At 41.0% G+C, this 19781-nt stretch overlaps 2 protein-coding genes across 2 annotated transcripts; one reads left to right on the top strand and one right to left on the bottom strand.

The window, feature by feature from the left end:
• Positions 1-6256: 6256 nt before the first annotated feature.
• Positions 6257-10252, bottom strand: ccl20b (chemokine (C-C motif) ligand 20b). The gene is made up of 4 exons (XM_080793475.1): positions 9709-10252; positions 7954-8056; positions 7115-7189; positions 6257-6922 (listed from the first exon to the last, which is right to left on the bottom strand). The coding sequence occupies exons 1-4, from the start codon at positions 9806-9808 to the stop codon at positions 6880-6882; spliced, it is 321 nt and encodes a 106-aa protein (XP_080649601.1). The 5' UTR covers positions 9809-10252; the 3' UTR covers positions 6257-6879.
• A 2281-nt stretch (positions 10253-12533) lies between these two features.
• Positions 12534-16279, top strand: LOC308336712 (uncharacterized protein). Its single transcript, XM_080794218.1, has 4 exons — positions 12534-12709; positions 14212-14364; positions 14937-15203; positions 15394-16279. The coding sequence occupies exons 2-4, from the start codon at positions 14229-14231 to the stop codon at positions 16236-16238; spliced, it is 1248 nt and encodes a 415-aa protein (XP_080650344.1). The 5' UTR covers positions 12534-12709; positions 14212-14228; the 3' UTR covers positions 16239-16279.
• The last annotated feature ends 3502 nt before the right edge of the window (positions 16280-19781 follow it).

Below are 19781 nucleotides of genomic sequence, written 5' to 3'. Positions count from 1 at the left end.
CAGAGCAGAACTCCCACCACGGTCAATGAATGCAGTTGCAACCACTCAATTAATGCAGTTGCTGTATTTCATACAGCTTAAGTTTAAAAAAATCTGAACTGTATACCTTTAACCCATTCTAGGCGGGAACCCCTATTGGTGTTTAAAGCATTATGTTATACTTTAGCTATTCAAAAATAGCAGATCTACAAGCTCGTAGCGTGGCGCTGAGTGCCGCACTATGAACTTGGAGGTCTGCTATTTTTTGAAAAATCGTGAAAATGTGCCTCAAATCTTTGAATATATAATATTCCGAAGGGGATCGGTGGCCAATTACATATAATTTGTGGGGTCCTTGACACGAAATATTGAGAACCACTGACATAGAAACATGGGTTTTTCAGAAAACTGTCAGGATTTAGAACTTTTTTTTTATTTTAATTTCGACATCAGGCCTAAATGGGTTAAACGATCCTTCTTCTAGTAAGTAGTAATAGCAGTAGTAGCAGTAGTAGCAGTAGTAGTAGTAGTAGTGTATTATTAGTAATATAGTTACGTTGGTGAGGTCAGTGGAGTCCCATCGACCCACTTAAAGGATTCTTCCTCTTCTCTGTCACTCAGACCAATCCACACAGCCCAGCCTCTGGTCACAACTCTGTCCATAAGCTCCTGGACACAGAGAGAGAGAGAGAGGGAGAGACAGAGATATGGATAGGCAGGTTTGTGTGGACGGGTGCATATACTCTTGCATAGGAGCATAGGAATGCATTTTGGAATAAGGGTTAGGTTAGGTGTGTGTGTGTGTGTGTGTGTGTGTGTGTGTGTGTGCACGCAGAGAGAGAGAGAAGCCTCTGGTAGTTCAGTGTTATACACTGTGTATAACACTTAAAATGGTGCCTTTATCCAAGGCGCTTTAAATGCATCCATTCACACACTCATTCATACAGCTTTACATTGATGGTGCATTACGTTCATCCATTCACACACATTCATACAGCCCCACACACACACACACACACACACACCTGTTTTCCTCTGCTGTCTATGATAATCAGGTCAGATTGTTTGTCCCGACAGTATTGTCTGCTCTCGGCCCAGGATTTCCTCTCAGTGGATTTGGAGTAGTAATAACACACAGAGCCATCCAGTGTGAATCCTTCTGTCACTACAAACACAAAGAATATAACGTTAGTTTATAGGCCTATACTGATGACACAAAGAATAAAGTTAGATTATACTAAACACACAAATGAATAATATACTTTTCTCAGGGGGGTATAAATGCCAAACCCTGCCATTCATGCCTCCACTCCCCTGCTGCTCCATGCCTTTTGTGTTTATGCTTTGAGCTATTCTTTCCACGCACGCACACACACACAATCACACTTACATCACTGATTACTGACTCCACACCCCATAGGATCCTTATTGACGTACTGTATCTTATGTTGCTTTCAGTTCTCCAGTTTATTTCTTGGTTCTGGTCATTAGGCCTAATTTATAATAAATCCAGTTTTTGTTACACTTTTACTTTGTCTCCTGCCTCCAATCTTTGCCATAGCCTGAGCCAGCTATTACAAGGACAACGAACTAAAAGAACACCTACCACACAGTCTCCTCTGCATATCGGTGATGTCGTTACATCTGGACTGTAACTGGTTCAAACCGGATTGAAGGTTGTTATTGGTCCTCTGTAGCTGCACCAAACTGGACTGGATCTGGTTGTATCTGGACTGGAGCTGCTCTTTCTCTTCCGTCAGGTTCTTGAAGCTGGACTGAAGCCGGCCCAGGTCTTTGACCAGATCATCTTTCTCTTTCTTCAAATCAGAATCTGTGAGAAGAGGAATGAATGAATCATAAACCATCCTGCAACTGGAATCACGAAGTCCATTGGCACTTTTATTGTCAACGATTTATGTTCATATTCGGTCGTGGAGAACGACCGATTCCGGGCCATGTTACTTTGGAGCACTTTGGAGCCATCGCCCCAACTCTGAGACATTTCACAGATGGTCGATGGTGTGAGTTTTATCGAGTTCCCGTGTCCCCTCAACCTCATACAATCCCGAGTAAAACAATCCTTTTACTCCGGTAACGTTATGTAAAACAAATATATATAATCAATGTTTGACATTTTTGAATTGATGAATAATATTGTCCATGACGGCATCGCGATTAATATTAATAATCAATTTTGTTTTTGAAGCACTAGTTTCTGTTTAAGACAATTAAGAGAAGAGGACCGGCTCTATATTAAAACAAAATCATCAACTAACAAAAGACAAGAATATAAATGTTTCTTCTACTTCTGGTAAAGCTTGTACGCTCTCGGACGGAACGACATCTGGTGGCTTTCCATGTGACTCACAGGTTGAGTGACTGTCCTCCCTTTTCTTAGAGTGTGGTGAATGTAACTATTATTTGCTGTGCGATAAAGTAAAGCAGTGGTTGTGGTTAGTGATGCACCGAATATTCGGCCGGAGAAAATATTCGGCAGAAAATGGCTAAAAACGCATTTTCGGCCTATTCGGTTTCGGCCCAAATAGGCAGATAATATATCACAGAATAGTGTATGCAATTAATGCAGTCAAAAGAGCGGAATAAATGTTTTCTGGACCCATAATAGTGATTATTATTTAAGTTAAGTTTTGCCATAACCATTTATTTTGCCATAAATCAGGTAGCTTTAAGGTACGACCATGACAGCAATGGTATAGAAAAAATATATATAATATTAATCATATTCGGATTTGCGGTATTCGGTTTTCGGCCAACTGTTTCCTATATTCGGTATTCGGTTTCGGCCAAGAATATCCCTTTCGGTGCATCCCTAGTTGTGGTTGAAAGTATAATGTCTCTCTCCTTACCTGCATTGTTGTTCACCGTCACACTGCAGTCATGCTGGTCAATGTTGAGCTCAAAGTGAACGCTCGTTTCAGCCTCAAACACCAGGAGCAAAACCAGAAGGACAGAACTGATCCACGCAGCTGAACCACACCTAACGCCAACCTGAGCCCTAGTAGCACGTCGGCAAGCCTTCATCCTGAAACTGACAGGTGAGTCCGCAACACAAGACTAAGTTCACAGGCTAGTGACCCAACACACACCTGACTTCACTGACTACTAGTGACCCAACACAAACCTGCACTTCACTGACTACCAGTGACCCAACACAAACCTGACTTCACTGACTACTAGTGACCCAACACAAACCTGACTTCACTGACTACCAGTGACCCAACACAAACCTGACTTCACTGACAGTGTCCCCGGCCACTGCAGTGTCTTATATACTCACCAGCTCCCTTTCAGAGAGCTGCTCGTTGTTCACATGCAACACAATATCCCTGAATAACGACGGTCTCCGGAGGAAACCTAATAAGGTCAAAAACATCATTTATTTTGCTATGATTTAAAACAATAATAATGTAGTGAAAATAGGAGATGGGCCTTGTAGATCATGTAGCCTACTGTAGGTCAGGGTCAAACTAAATGCAATGCCTCAACTCTTGCTTGTCAGTTCAAATGTAATTATATTGGGGTTCCCCAGTTCAAATATGAATATATTGACTGTACCCAGTGCAAATATGATCATTAATTTATTTTTATTTTTGGTCTTAAAAGTTGCAGAGAGCTGTCCTGTCCATTCAGCGGACTGGGTCAGTGAAATGGGAGCCAAACAGGTCAGAAGAACACAATGCTATTGTCTGCTAACCAATAAGAATGGACCTTGATTGTCTGTTATACCCAATAAGGATGGACCTGCTAATAATGACGGCCCTGCTTCCCAGCAGAGTCCTTTCTTGTGTGTCCCTGAAAGAAGGCACACACTGAGCTTTGTTCACAGTTAGCACAGCCACTGTAAACTGTAGGTCAAGATAGATACAATGCTCCACCTGGGCAACTACTACTAAATCTACAGTTGATTTAGTCGACTAAAATGTATTTTGGCGGGTCTTGATGCCGTCGTGATGAGTGTTTTTACACTTGCTGAAAATAGCCGATCTACAAGCTCATGACAACGCGTTGTGAGCTTGTAGACCGGCTATATTTTCAGCATGCAACCAAGAGTAAAATGACTTATAGTGGATCTGTTGTCCACTAGTCCCTTCCTAACATTTAATTTTAGTTTTTATTTGTCGACGAAATTGTCAGTATATTTAGTCTTAGTTTTAGTCATCGTAGCTTAGTTTTCATTTAGTTTCCATTTGTTTTTGTCAGTGAAAAAAGGTAGTCGACGAACATTTTTCGCCTTAGTTTTAGTCGACGAAAACAACACTGCCTGGTTGTCATGTAGTCTGTTCCTATGAGTCATTAATGCATGATCATGAGAATCTGACTCTGCATGTATGCAGAAGAAAAACATTCTTTAGATATCGGTCCGACATTTGTGTGTAGAAGGTTTTGTTCTGATTGATCAGACAGAAGTTTGAGTTTAACAGTTTTTCATAATAATTCAAAATGTTGGGAGAATAAATGGTCACAGGTCGTTAGGTCAAATTGACACATTTGTTCCTCATGAGGAGACGCATAGCCTACTGTATGTGTATTGGAGTTTCATGGCTGTAGATCAAACGGTTCATGAGCTATGCCTGTTCAATGTTTGCAGTTTTCAGTCCATAGCTACAGTGGCACCCTTTGGCCAATGGTTATGATTTCCTTGTCTTCGCCTGTTTGGCATATAGCTCTCTACCATATTGCAGTTTAGTAAAAATCACACCCGTGTGAAGTGAGGGGCGCTCTTATCATCATGCATCATCTCGTACTGGCCAATCAGAATACCTGTTGCCTGGTACCACAAATGTACATCTGTGCATCTTTAAATGTTCTGATGAATTGAAAATGGAGGACCCTGATGTAAACCACTCCTTTTTTCTGGTTGTATCCTTTTTATCCTGTTTGTATTAACGTGTACTTTCATTTGGACTGTACCCATTTCTACTACAGTAACTGTGGATACAATGTTCAATCAATCACTCCTGAATCCATTTGTAGGCAATGGCTGAAAGAGACCACTAGGTGTCAGTGTTGGACCATTTATCATTACACCTTGCAGCTTTGTGCAGAATGCTTCCTAGCAACCATGCATTAGAGACAGAGTATAGACTAGGTTAGTCATTGTCAATCTACAAATTAAATTGCAATAGTAATCGTTCAAGGTTTTTTGTATGATCCTTAGGGTCATCTAAATAACTGAAAAATTGTGGATCATGTTAAATTCAGGGGTTGAACTAGGAATTATTCATGATTCTGAATAAATTGCAACCATTCATTTTGCACAAAAACGGTCTTCACATTTGGGCAAGTGGCTAATATGACTCATGATTTCATGAACTTAAGCCAAATATTTGACCTAAACAAAATGTTTATTGTACATAATATATTTGCTGAATTTGTAATACAATTATGAAATGTGTCTGTTTGAATGATATTGCATTATTATCTAACTGAAAAAGCAGCAGGTTTGGTTATATGGTTCAATGACAACTTTATTTTAGACACACAGAAATAAGAAGCACATATTATCTTTATTTGGTAGTAAATCAGTTAAATATTCATCTTCATAGTACATCAGTTAAATATTCATCTTCATAGTACATCAGTTAAATAATCATCTTCATAGTACATCAGTTAAATATTCATCTTCATAGTACATCAGTTAAATATTCATCTTCATAGAACAAAGTGTTTAATCTCCTCTCAGAGAGGCTCAGTATCAAAACAAATACTAATCTGTGTAATAATTATGTTTTCATGCTTCTTCAATCAATCAAAGCTACAGTTTGTACACATATCGTTGCTGCGGGGAGGAAACCACCTAACTCCATTTTTGAGGTTGTATATTTTTTTCTTTTTTGCATACATCAGTGCTATTCAACACCATTTACATCTGTGTGTTGGTTAAAACATATATTGAACCAATGGAAAGTACAAAAAAGCGCTTCGGACAAAACCTCTCATCTCCATTGGACCCTCAAACTGTCTGCTAAAGCAGTTAACTCCACCACCTCTCCCCCTCTCATGCAAGACGATCACAATATATAAAGTCACACCGCCGACTTTGATGAGGCAGTATTGCTTTGTTTTCATACTATAAGGTTTTCTTCATTTCCTGAAAAAACTATGTTTTTCATTTTCTGAAAAATGAACATTTTGGAGGTTTCTTCCTGACAGCAGAGATATAATTTGAGTGTGGTCACTTAATAAAACATAATGTTTTCATGCTTCTTCAATCAATTGAAGCTACAGTTTTGTACATATAATAATACTATACATTCTCTGTTTATAAAACAGAACAGGACAATGATGTCAAAGTTCATATATGACAATAGCACCTATTTTAACACTTTAAATCTTCTCTTCTAGGAATCCCAGCTGGCAGAAAACAAAACATTATCAGATGGGCTCTGTGGCCAAATATACATTATGGATTTAGGGGTCTGTGACATGAAAAAGTGTGAAAACCACATAAAGTCCCTATGCGTCACATTGTGAGCTTGTATAGCTCGTGGGTGATTTCACTTTAGTTTTTACATTTTTCGAAATTTTTCACCTGTAATGTCATGCCCACCGATCAATTATGAATTACTTATTTGATCAAGGTATCAATTATAGATTTTTGAGGAGTGCTAGCCCCTCCTATAAACAGCTATAGTGTAGATTATGGCACATATCATTGCCATTGACAATGAATTGAGCATGAATTTACAATCAAATCATCGCTATGGGGGGGCACACAAACACACAAAGCGTGTGACTTAGGAGTAAGAAATAGGAGGCCCTCAAAAACAGCAGGCTACATGATCCAATACAGTATTAAACAGTAACTATATATAGTGCAGGTAAAAGGTAGGTGATTATGATGATACACAGCTAGTAGCACAGAGTACAGATACACAGCTACTGTGGTACGGAGTAGATTTCCTCTTTTCTCCTCTTTTCACTGTAAGGAAACACCAGAGAGACAGTATATTCAATGAGATGTTATGTTAATGCTGGCGTGCACGCCACACATGCACACACACACACACACACACACACACACGCACACACACACACACACACACACACACACACACACAGATACAACATACAAAGAAGAACAAAAGAGAGGAACATGGCTCGTTGTACTCACTCAACACAGCGCATTAGGCGAAGAACCCAGTCCTTGGAAGGGTCAGCACACTCGAAACCTGTGTGAGTGTGGAATCTGCACAAGACAGGATGAGATGATGCATCTGTGTGTTAATGAGTGGGGGAAACAAGCAGTATAGCCTATATGGGTATGCAGATGCAGAAAGTGAGTGGCGAAGTGAGTTTAATGTTGCTTAACGTTTAATGCAATCAGATATACTACGGATAGCACTTTTCTGTTTGGATGCACATGGGCTGTCATTCAGACAGGGTTTTTTTCTGTTTGGATGTATGTGGTCTGTAGTCCGGTGGTCACCTCAGTGACGTCATGTTGTAGTTCTGTGGTCACCTCAGTGACGTCATGTTGTAGTTCGTTGGTCACCTCACCTCACCACCGAAAATATAGACTATTGAATGAGCCTTCAGTCTACTCCTGAAACATGACCACGGCCAATCAGTAACAAGCAGCATTACACAGGGGCCTTAATCCGCCAATTATGATCGAGCGGGGGCGGGGCCTTGGTGTGTGTGGTGTTGGCCTGCCGCGTCCCCCCCCCCCCCCCCCCAGTGGTTTCAAATCACTGAATGCTCCTTTAAAATTAATTTCGCTCCTATGCCACAAATATGTTGAACGCCCTACCAACAGCCATTAAGAAATGTGGATCCCAAAAGTGACGGCACAGAAACTGATAACGTTGCAATGTGACATAGCTGTTTTACAAAATGCAACTGTATATACTTTCCCCCATTTTCAACAGTTTTTATTATATTGTGACACTTGGCACTTGGAATTTGAAATTGAAATGGTGTGAACTGAGGAGGTAAAGTATTTATACTCACATGATAGCAGTGATGTCACAGGACTTGTTGATGGTCTGCAGGCTGTAAGCGGAGAGCCGCCTGCAGTGCAGTGGCCGCCGCCGGTACCGCACGCAGCAGCTGGCTGCAGAACACACACAAAGTATACTCACCATTTAACCCATTCTGACCTGAGATCAGATTCTAAAAATGTCTTCTACATCCTGACAGTTTTCCATTCTCTGACCTGAGTTCAGATTCTAAAAATGTCTTCTACATCCTGACAGTTTTCCATTCTCTGACCTGAGATCAGATTCTAAAATTGTCTTCTACATCCTGACAGTTTTCCATTCTCTGACCTGAGATCAGATTCTAAAAATGTCTTCTACATCCTGACAGTTTTCCATTCTGACCTGAGATCAGATTCTAAAAATGTCTTCTACATCCTGACAGTTTTCCATTCTCTGACCTGAGATCAGATTCTAAAAATGTCTTCTACATCCTGACAGTTTTCCATTCTGACCTGAGATCAGATTATAAAAATGTCTTCTACATCCTGACAGTTTTCCATTCTGACCTGAGATCAGATTCTAAAAATGTCTTCTACGTCAGTCGTTCTTCGATTTTTCAAAAATAGCAGACCTACAAGCTCATAGCGCGCCACGAGCTTGTAGATCTGCTATTTTTAAATGGCTAAAGCATAACGTAATGCAAAAGGGGTTCCCGCCCAAAATGGGTTAATTTAAATAAGAGCATCGATCCTGCAATGTAGAAATACTCTTAAGTAGAAGCTCACAATCTGTCGCGATGCGACACATTGTGCCTGGATCGGATATTTACAAATGTACTGAAATGTACTGTATATAGTGCTGAAGTGGTAAACATTCATTGTATGTTTTATTGTTTTGTAATAATAATGAAAATCTACAAAGTAACTAGTAACTAAAGTTGCCACATAATTGTAGTGGAGTAAAAGTACAATATTTGCCTCTGATATGTAGTGGTGGAATAGAAGTAAAAGTATACCGGAAATTTGACGAATGTCTTCTAAATCAGTGGTTCTCAGTTCTCACACATTTCAAGATTTTTTCCCCCAAAAATAGCAGATGTACAAGTTTGCAAAACGCAAAAAATGTAAAGCACACGTATCGTTTATGCTTTCCCAAGTTTAATGGGTTAACATTCCATACATGAAAATACTAAATAGGCTACATTTGAATTACATTTAAGAAAGAAACAAGCAATAATCATTCAGATTAAAAACACATTTTTACTTGGGCCACGGACCATGACAAGAAATGTACTATTAATGAAGGGGTGCCTTGGTTTGGAAACATGTGGGAAGCACTTTATTGCCCGTAGCACTTGCTGTAGCACTTGCCCTAGCCCCGACGACCTTACAGGCGAATGCAAAGGTTCAACTTAGGCAGATAGCATTTTATGTAGACATAGCACTCTATAGTATAATATACGCATGGTTTAATTATATAGATATTCCACTATTATGTTCTTAGCTATGATTGATAATAACTAGTTTTTATGTATGTATCGTCATGTTTTTGTTCTTGCTTAATGTAAGTCGCTCTGGATTAATTAACGTCTGCTAAATGCCTGAATTGTAAATTGTAGAATAGCCATGTGATATCAAATGAGTGTAGCATGTAAGTATTAGTAATATAGTTACAATGGTTACACATATTTCCCATTGACTATATATAAAGCAAAAGTAAACTATAATATTAATAATAAAAAAAAAAAATCCTTCTTCCACTCTGAGAGTTTGTGCACAACACTCACCTGACTGTGTGCCGGTGATGAGGCTGGAGAGGATGAGGAGGATGCTCAGAGCTGCCAGGACTCTAGTCCCGGCTCCACAATGATTGGTCGGCTTGCCCATGTCTCTGTGCGGGTCTGTCTGTGGCTGTGCAGGTGTGTGTCTGACTGCCAGGTGTCTCTGTGTGAGGTGTCTGTCTGTGGCTGTGCAGGTGTGCGACTGACTGCCAGGTGTCTCTGTGTGAGGTGTCTGGTCTGTGCAGGTGTGTGACTGACTGCCAGGTGTCTCTGTGTGAGGTGTCTGTCTGTCCAGGTGTGTGACTGACTGTCAGGTGTCTCTGTGTGAGGTGTCTGGTCTGTGCAGGTGTGTGACTGACTGTCAGGTGTCTCTGTGTGAGGTGTCTAGTCTGTGCAGGTGTGTGACTGACTGCTAGGTGTCTGTGTGAGGTGTCTGGTCTGTGCAGGTGTGTGACTGACTGCCAGGTGTCTCTGTGTGAGGTGTCTGTCTGTGCAGGTGTGCGACTGTCAGCTTCCTCTTCTTACAAAGCGTCCAGGGCCCAAAGTGTGTAGTGTGTCTCTAGTCTGTCCCTGCGGGTGTGCTGAGAGACAGCCTCTACCAGTTCCTTAAGTAGGTTGTAGCTGGGGCTTTCCATGCCAGGACAGGATTGTGTAATAGAGTGAGAGAGGTTTGTGTGCATATTAAGTGCATAGGAATGCATTATGGAATAAAGGTGTGTGTGTGTGTGTGTGTGTGTGTGTGTGTGTGTGTGTGTGTGTGTGTGTATACTTATCAAGTTAGCATGTGCAATGCACAGCTTAATAATTTAACTATTAATGTGTGTATATATATATGTATGTATATGCCTACTGTTCCACTGTGGGGAAGTCCAGAATTTGTTTTAAGAAACACTGAACGTTTATCTTTAACTTTGGTTAGAGTGTAACAGGTTTATGGAAGGTCAACAGAACTTAATTTTTAATAGAAGAAACAGTCATAATGCCTCATCTCTCTTCTTACACATAGAGTACTTCATGACACATGCATTGACCAGTCTATACAACATGCCCAATAAACATCTGTTTGTTTCTGCTGAGTGAGTATTTGACTCAACAATATAACTTCAATATAACTGCTCATCTATGAAAACGATGCCGTGACTTCCACGGACACTGAGCTAATTAAAGAGCATGCTGTTGATGGTTGTACGCAAGTTCTTTTTATAGCATGCTGGCCCTTGGCTAAAAATATCACCAACGTTGATGTGCTAAAAATAGATGGAGATTCCCAACGGGGAGGGGCTGTGCCACTGCTACAGGCACGTGTGGAGTGCATGTTCGTGTGTGTGTGTGTGTGTGTGTGTGCGCGCGTGTGTGTGTGTGCATTGTACGTGTGGGAGTGCATGTTCATGTGTGTGTGCTTCCTTGTATGACGCAAGAAAGCTGGTATGACGACAATTAAGTGACGACACAGGCTGATAAGACTATTTCCATGATGATGCAAGAGTGGTGCAGTCAGTGTTGTTTCCGTCGACTAAAACCAAGACGAAACTTTTTCATCGACTTACCTATTTTCAGCAAGTGATTACGACGGCATCAATGCCCGACAAAATAAATGTTGTTCGACTAAATCAACTGTAGATTTAGTTGACTAAAACTAGACTAACACTACAACATTCCAGGTGACTAAAATGTGACTAAAACTAAATTAAAACTATTCAAGAGAAGAGACTATGGCTAAAACTAAAATCTAAATTTACTGCCAAAAACAACACTGCAGTGGTGGAAGAAGAGCTCACTTTCTTTACTTAAAAGCCTCACTATATATATATATATATATATATATATATATATATACGGGTATAGGCCTATAGGATTAATGTTCTCAAGCAAGTGTGTGTGTGTGTGTGTGTGTGTGTGTGTGTGTGTGCCTGTGCCTGTGTGGGCACGTGCGTGTGTACAGTGTACGTGTGTGTCACTCAACAAACCACGTGCAACCCAGACTCAAACAATTGGGATTAAATACATTTCGCCATTAAGAAATGTGAATCCCTTGACTCTTTCAAAACCGCTCTCAAAGAGCACCTATAGCCTACTGTATACGGACGGCTGCAATTCGAAACTGGCCCCCTTAAAAAAATAAGTCAAAGTCCCCCCCCCCCTTTTCCCCATAACCTACTGTAGGCTACATTTTCTTTTTTTTTTTTTTACTTTCTTTATATGACGATTTCCTCTTTTTCATAGAAGTGCACATCTGTACCTCTTTAAATGTTCTGATGAATTGAAAATGGAGGAATAAAGTCTAGTGATTTTCGGTGTCGTCCTGAAAGTAGGAATAGTTTTTGTATTGGCAATCGTTTGAAATGAACCCATTCTACGTAGGCCTACTGTGAAATAACATGTTCAATCAATCAATCAATCTCTATAATGCCATGTTTATCATTCTGTTGCTAATGTCAGGTAGAGCCAACTCCATGCTCGACCGCAGCGACTCGTCTTGACCTTTGCCTTTGGCCATGATCTGCCTCGACCTCCTGGGCTTTCGTCTCAACCAGAAACCAAAAGAATGTTGTATACACTAGTATTTTGAAGTATAGGCCTATAATTGTTAGTTTTTGTTTGCTTGCTTTAGAGAGCACCTTTATTCTGAAGAGGTCGGCCACCGGAAGTCTTATCCGTGCTCCATTATCCGTGTTAACTAGACACAGCTCTCCTCCCAAACAAACCTGAACGTGATACAGAATGTCTGTGTGATGATGATAATACATTTTGCAGTACAACCCTTTGTGCAACTTGTGTCTGAGATTCTCCTTGCGCGACAGTCTAAAGAGTGACTGGCTAGTTGTGAAAACCGGAGGAATTTGCACATTATAGGTTCGGTTCAAAGACTGTTTGTTTTGTATGCAAACGCTAATGCTAAGATAGCTTCAAGTACAGTGGAGAGACTCTCGAGAGTCGAGACTAGAACAGTTCCCCCACTTTGGATGTGTTAAAGTGTGTTTTCTACCAGAATACGCCATCCGGGAAGGTATGTTTTTTGTTTTGTTTTTTACAATAATAATAATGGAAATTACATGTGTTGCAACTCCCACCACGGGACTCAATCGGGCAATCAATTAATACAGTTGCAACCACTATATTAATGGCAAGTATTGCATATAGCTTAAATAAATAAAAAAAAACAGAATTTCAAGGACCCCCAGTTTGACATGCATAATAGTCTACAGTCCTATTTAATGACATTTCTATCTCTCTGAAACTGAAATAAATTAGCATACTGTTCGATTGTGTTTGCTTTCATTTCTTTCAGAATTTATTTTCAGAATTCTATTGGATTATAGTCTAGGAATCCTATAGGAATCCAGCAGAGGAATCCAGTAGGATTCCAGTACAAGAATCAAATGGGATCCTATTGGATTTCTTATTGGATAATAATCCTATAGAAGTAAATCCTATGAGAAAAAAATCCTATAAGATTTTGGAACAAATCCTTTTGGATAATTTCTTATAGGATAATAATCCCATAGAAAAAGTCCTATTGGAAATCCAATTAAACAATCCTATAAGAATTTGGAACAAATCCTATTGGATAATTTCTTATAGGATAATAATCCCATAGAAAAAGTCCTATTGGATTTTTTAAATATTTATTGTACTACAGTTTTTTAGTTCGTCATCCAATCCATTCCACAGCTGGACCCCTCTGACCGATATGCACCTCTCTTTGATGTTTATTCTAGCATTAGTTGGTTTGAATATGGAAGTGCCTCTTAGGTTGTAGCGGCTCTCTCTAGTGCCTTATACATTGTTATTGCGGTATTTAGATCGACTATATCTTGGAGTTTTAGGGTGTTTAATTGAATGAATAATAAGTTGGTTGGTGCGTAATAATCAGATTGGGTGACAATTCTTATGGCTTTTTTAGGAATATAGTACGAATATTGGCTGGATAGTGGTTTTGTAGTTGTTCCCCCATACCTCCACACAGTAATTGATGTGGGTCCGCGTCAATATGCCGACGGTCCATTGGTCCGATCGACAACCTACCTCAAACCCTCACCCTAACCCTAACCTCCCCCGGGGCAGACACCTAAACCTAACCACCCACCCTCTCCCGACCCCCAGCGCACCTCGGACGGTCGGATCATAGGGTGCTTCCCAATTGATGTATGGGAGTACGAGGGAGCAATACAGCATATATAGTGAGTTCTGGTTCAGAATAGGTTTAGCTTTATACATTATAGCAATGGTTTTAGATAATAGATAATAGAAAACAGTCGCAGATCAGTTCCACGCTTTCGCTCCGGTATTTTGTTTTTATATAATAGATTTTTGTGTGAATTGATGAATTATCGTCCATTGACGGCATCGCGATTAATTTAATAATCGATTTTTATTTTGCACCACTAGTGCCAACCACTGCCTGTGTTTGTACAACGGCAGTATATGGTACTGTATGACACAGGGAGCGAACACAACACACGTTGTAAACGTCAATGTCAACGTCCTTATTCTGTTCCTTCATGTCAGAGACCCCAGGCCGGTCTATGGAGTCCAGCCTGCAGGTGAAGATGAGTTCTCCAGAAGCAGCCGGAACCATTTCTCCAGAGCTCCCAGCAGGACGACGGGGGAAGAGACGGAGACAGAGACAATTACCGCAGCACTTCCACAACTTTGACTTCGGTGAGTGGGTTTTAACTAGGGGACGCTGGATCCCCTCATGGGGGGGGGGGGGCAGAGTGTCATTCCGCCATTCCGACTATACGTAGCTTCCGCCTGCAGTTATCGACACGGTTAGTAATGCGGCTAGTCGGAATGGCGACACGTCAGAATAACGGGCATCGGAAGGCTGATGTGTAATCGCATCATGGTTGGGCTGTGTAGCGTCATATTCAGTCAGTTGGCAAAAAAAGCATTTAGTCCCATAGACACTCCAAAGGAAAGCACAGCTCTTTGATAGTGCTATACAGATAGTGATACCTGTACGTTTGTATATTATAACATTAAGTAATCATGGATGCATATTATTATATTCTTTAATGAGTCTCCCAGAGGTAGTTTCAGTGCATAAGTACGCACATGGGAGCTCTGCCTCATGAACACTGTTGGAAATGTATTTTGCTTAAATCGTACTAATTAATTTTGTTTTATATCAGAAGTCTACTTCGTAACTGGTAATAGCTAATGTTGTACATGGAAAGGACAGAAAATGGACTCCAGTGTTGATGACTATCATGTTGTTTTTCTGCTCCTAGACATCCAAGAGGAGTTTTCTCCTAAACGGGAGAGGAGCCCCAGTCTGCTTCAGGAGGAACCAGAGCCTCCAGGGATTAAAGAAGAACAGGAGGAGCTACTTCAAAGACCAGAGGAGCCTGATGGGTCAACGTTGACATTACTAGCAGTGAAAAGAGAAGATGAAGACATTTCTTCGCACGTCAAAGTTGAATCTGACACTGAAGACACCGATGAGTCCAGTGAATCTGACACTGAAGACAGTGATTATCGGGAGGAGCATGGTGGAGGTCAGTCAGTGTTAAACACAGGGACACGAACTACATTTGTTGGGAAAACAGAGTTGGTACAGTTACTAAATTAGGAGAACAAAAGCTAAATTTGAAAAAAGCATTAACCTGCTTATTCAACGCTTTTCTCTCTCTCTCTCTCTCTCTCTCTCTCTCTCTCTCTCTCTCTCTCTCTCTCTCTCTCTCTCAGGAGTGAGTTCCCGGTCTTCAGAGGCTCACATCTGTACACATTGTGAAAAGGGTTTCATTACAGAAATGGGCTTTAAGACACACATGTGTGACGCACATGTAGAAGAGAAACCTTTCCAATGTAAACATTGTGAAAAGAGTTACAGCCGGATAGGTTTTCTGATTAGGCACCAGACTATCCACACTGGAGAGAAACCTTTCCAATGTAAACATTGTGACAAGAGTTACCTTCATCCAACTGACCTGAAGAGACACCAATATATCCACACTGGAGAAAAACCTTTCCAATGTAAACATTGCAACAGGAGATTCACCCGTGCAAATACCCTGAAGAAGCACCAGAGTATTCACAGTTACAGAGAAAAATCTTTCCAGTGTGAACATTGTGGCAAGAGTTTCACTGCGTTAAACCTACTGAAGTCACACCAGGTTACCCACACAGGAGAAAAACCTTTCCAGTGTAAACAATGTGACAAGAGTTTTAGTACATCAAGTTATCTGCGGGTGCATGAGAGTTACCACTCTAAAGAAAGACCTTTCCATTGTACATATTGTGACAAATGTTTCAAACAGAAAAGGGAGCTGAAGACACACCAGCGTATCCACACTGGAGAAAAACCTTTCAAGTGTAAACTTTGTGACAAGAGTTTCTGTCAGTTAACTTCTCTAAACTATCACCAGCGTTGCCACACTGCAGACAATCCTTTGAAAAAGAGTTTCAGTCATTTAACTTCTCTGAACTCCAAAGGGAAAAATATAGCTGCAAGCAGCGATAAGGCGGGACCAAGCAGGAAGGCAATAAGCAATAAGAACAATATGCACAACAATAAGCCAAAGAAAAAATGAAGACTGCATTTTAGAAAAAGAAGACCATGTAGTTGTGACAAGTTAGGTTTTAGTTGTGCGGGGGCAGGGTTATTGAAGCCTCTGCGCACACCAATCTAAGTTGGCGGTGCCTGGATTTGAACAAATTGTGGTCCAAAGGCGAGAGCTCTACCCACTGAGCTATACGGACACAATCAGTTTTATTGTAAACGCAAAATCATTCAGTTTGTTTGATAACAATTACGTGTGTGGTTTTGGACAATGTGTTTGCTGTTCATGTTTTGACTTACAAACTTACTCAAAAGTCCAGGCAGAAAATCAGGAATAAGCGTTTTTCAAACTGCTCAAAATGGCGGAAATCTGAGGGCCGAGCTTGCTGGTCAAAGTGACAGATGTGTTCCCAATGAGTCAAGGAACATGTGGAAACATGTGCCATGCCATTTGGCCAAATGAGGCATGAGTTATGCCTGTTCAAAGGTTTCATAAAGAAAAAATGCTATAGCGCCCCCCTTTGGCCAATTGGAGTAAGACTGGTTTCAGTGCTATTTGGCATGACCCTCTACTGTACTGTAAAGTTTCATAAACATGTATACTATGTACAGGGCTGTACATAATAATTTTGGGCTAGTTCTCAAAGGAGCACTGTACATGCAAGTTGGTGCACAAAAGTTATTCGGCATGATGAGACGCATATTATGTGTATTGATTTAAGCTCCACCAGAGTGCTCCAGACTTCCCTCTCCTCCAGGGCAACATTAGTGACCTCCTCCTGGGGGGGATCCCGAGACGTTCCAAGGCCAGTGAGTCCATGTGTTTCCTCCAACTGCGCCTTGGTCTTCCCCGGGGTCTCCTCCCAGTGGGACGTGGTCCTTGGTCTGCCCCGGGGTCTCCTCCCAGTGGGACGGGGTCCTTGGTCTGCCCCGGGGTCTCCTCCCAGTGGGACGTGATCCTTGGTCTGCCCCGGGGTCTCCTCCCAGTGGGACGTGATCCTTGGTCTGCCCCGTAGGTCTCCTCCCAGTGGGACGTGCCTCGAGGACCTCCCTAGCCCATTTAGGCCTAAGGCCGATTCTAAAAACGCCTTCTAAAGCCTGACCTAAGCTTTCTGAAAAACTTCAAATATTTATATAGCAGCATCAATTTTTTGTAATTTTTGAATACTGTATATACTGTACAGAACCCAAATATGGGTTCCCGGCCTGAGGGGGTAAGACACCAAAAGGGGTTCCCGGCTAGAGAGACGCCCGATGCCAGCCACCCGTCGAAGAAATCTCATTTCGGCCGCTTGTATTCGCGACCTTATTCTTTCGGTCATGACCCACACTTCATGAACATATCATCAACCTTTATTTATTTTTGTTTACCTTTTTATATAGGCTACCTCAAGTCAAAATGAACTAAAATGGTTTACTTCATATATGAAAGAGCTTTATGAAGGACCAAATGATCCGTTTATCAAACGTGTTGATCTCTACAGACATTAAGAGCATGTTGGTTCTCGGCACATACTTTCAAATTGGGAAATAATTATTCAATTAGTGTGCAGAATCTTGCATTAAAAGCCATTTAAGCATGAAAGTATTGAATAAGTAAAATAACTATTCCAATCAATTACCCATAATTATGCAGAAAGGTGTGCTCATAGGTCTCTACACAATAATGGCTCAAAGGTTGATCATATATTTGTAACAATGTGTGGTAATATAGGGGTCCACATATTCAATGCATGATAACGACCACTAAGCTACATGTCTGCAATGGTTACCATGACAAACTGTGAAGTAGAGATGCACAGCAAGTTGAAAACGATCGCACCAGCTTTGCCCACCCATTTGATTCTATAGCTCGATTTTAGGGCCCCGGCTCGTGTTATCACACTATAATAGTGTTTCTGATTGTATCTCTAGAGTTACAAAACTTACAAACACATGTTAAAGCTTAGAATGGTGAGCAGTTTTCTATAGCCATTAGGAACATGTTGCTTCTCAGCACACACTTACAAAATGGGGATATTTACGAGCCTTATTTTAAATGTCTTGTGTGTTTGTGCAAAATGTACTGCATTAAATGGCCATTTAAGCCTATATGGAAGTTTTGTGGAAGTAAAATAACCAATCTAATCAATTCCCCATATTTGAATTACGGTATGCAGAAGTGGTTTAATTGGTCTCTGCACAAAGTAAGGCTCAAAAGTTGATCATATATTTGTTGTCACAATTTGCGTGTGACTTTATAGGTGTGCATGTATTCGATGCATGATAACTACCACTAAGCTGCTAGTCTGTTATCATACAGAAATGTGAAGTAGAGATGTAGGCCTACAGCTAGTCAAAAATTCAAACAAGAATTTGCCCACCAATTTCGTAATTAACGCGCAAATTAGGGGGGTCTGGCTCATGGACTAATATTGATGTAGTTGATTAATATCTATATATCTATCTGAATGTAGTCTATTGATGGAATATGACAACTGGACACCTTGTTGCAGCATACATGTGCACAAAATGTTATCTCGCCCACACCAAACGCCGAACAGCGTGCACTTGACGTGCACACAGCCAAACACACACTGTGGAAGGAGTTGCCTGACCAAAAGACAAATGGGACAACCGAGTCACCTATACTCTCACTTCGGACATCAAATCTGAAAATTGACCTTTGTGGTTCTCAGGAAATTTCTACTCTATTCTTAGTATTCTAAGAACGGAGATGAAACTCCCTCATTTGCTTCACGCAACTTCACAGAACTATAAAAAAAAATATCGCTAGGATGCAACTGGGACGTATCCCAAGGTCATCGGGGTTTCGGGTCTTCCAAGTTCCAACATCATACCCCTCACTCGGGTGACCCAGCCAGGGTGATCAAGTCCCGACTTACGTCCCAGTAGCTATACCCTCGATCAGTCCCAATCGGGGAAAACCAGGAACACACAATCCGCTGCTCCAGAACTACTCTGCCGGTACTGGGCGGGCCATCCGGCACTTGGAGGGACTATGAACTGTGGGTTGACTCGTGGCCGGGCACCTCCTACACCTCACCAGGTGGAATCATGGATTCATAGATAGATTAATATATATGCATCGATCTATAAATCTATCTATTTGCGTGCGTTTGGATGAGAGGGGTCTTAATATGCCTCTCGCCCTACGCAGACATCTCTGGCGCTGTAAGTCCTCACTACATGTAGGTCAATGTTATTTAATTCACCCAAAACATAGCCTACATTTGTTTGTAGGCCTACATATGACACGAAGAACCGTCTTCTGTCCAGCGTCCTATAGTAATAAGGGCTATATGCACTCCAGGGAACAGCATGTATCGATTTAGTTAATTTGTTAATGTTAATAAAAATACAAAGACACATTTCATTAATTCGTGTTATATATTTTCGTTTAAATACTTAATTTCTTTTAATGTGCAAAATAATAAGGTTACTTTTATTCTGAAGAGCTCGGTCTAAGTCTTATCCGTGCTCCGACACAACGCGGTGAACAACGCGGCTGACGAACAAACAGAGCAGCGACAACGTGATACAGAATGTCTGTGTGATACAGTTTGCAGTGCAA

Source organism: Protomyctophum bolini (genome assembly GCF_963924005.1).
Source record: "Protomyctophum bolini genome assembly, chromosome: 21".
In the NCBI taxonomy this organism is placed as follows: Eukaryota; Metazoa; Chordata; class Actinopteri; order Myctophiformes; family Myctophidae; genus Protomyctophum; species Protomyctophum bolini.
This window is presented reverse-complemented; position numbering and strand designations above follow the sequence as displayed.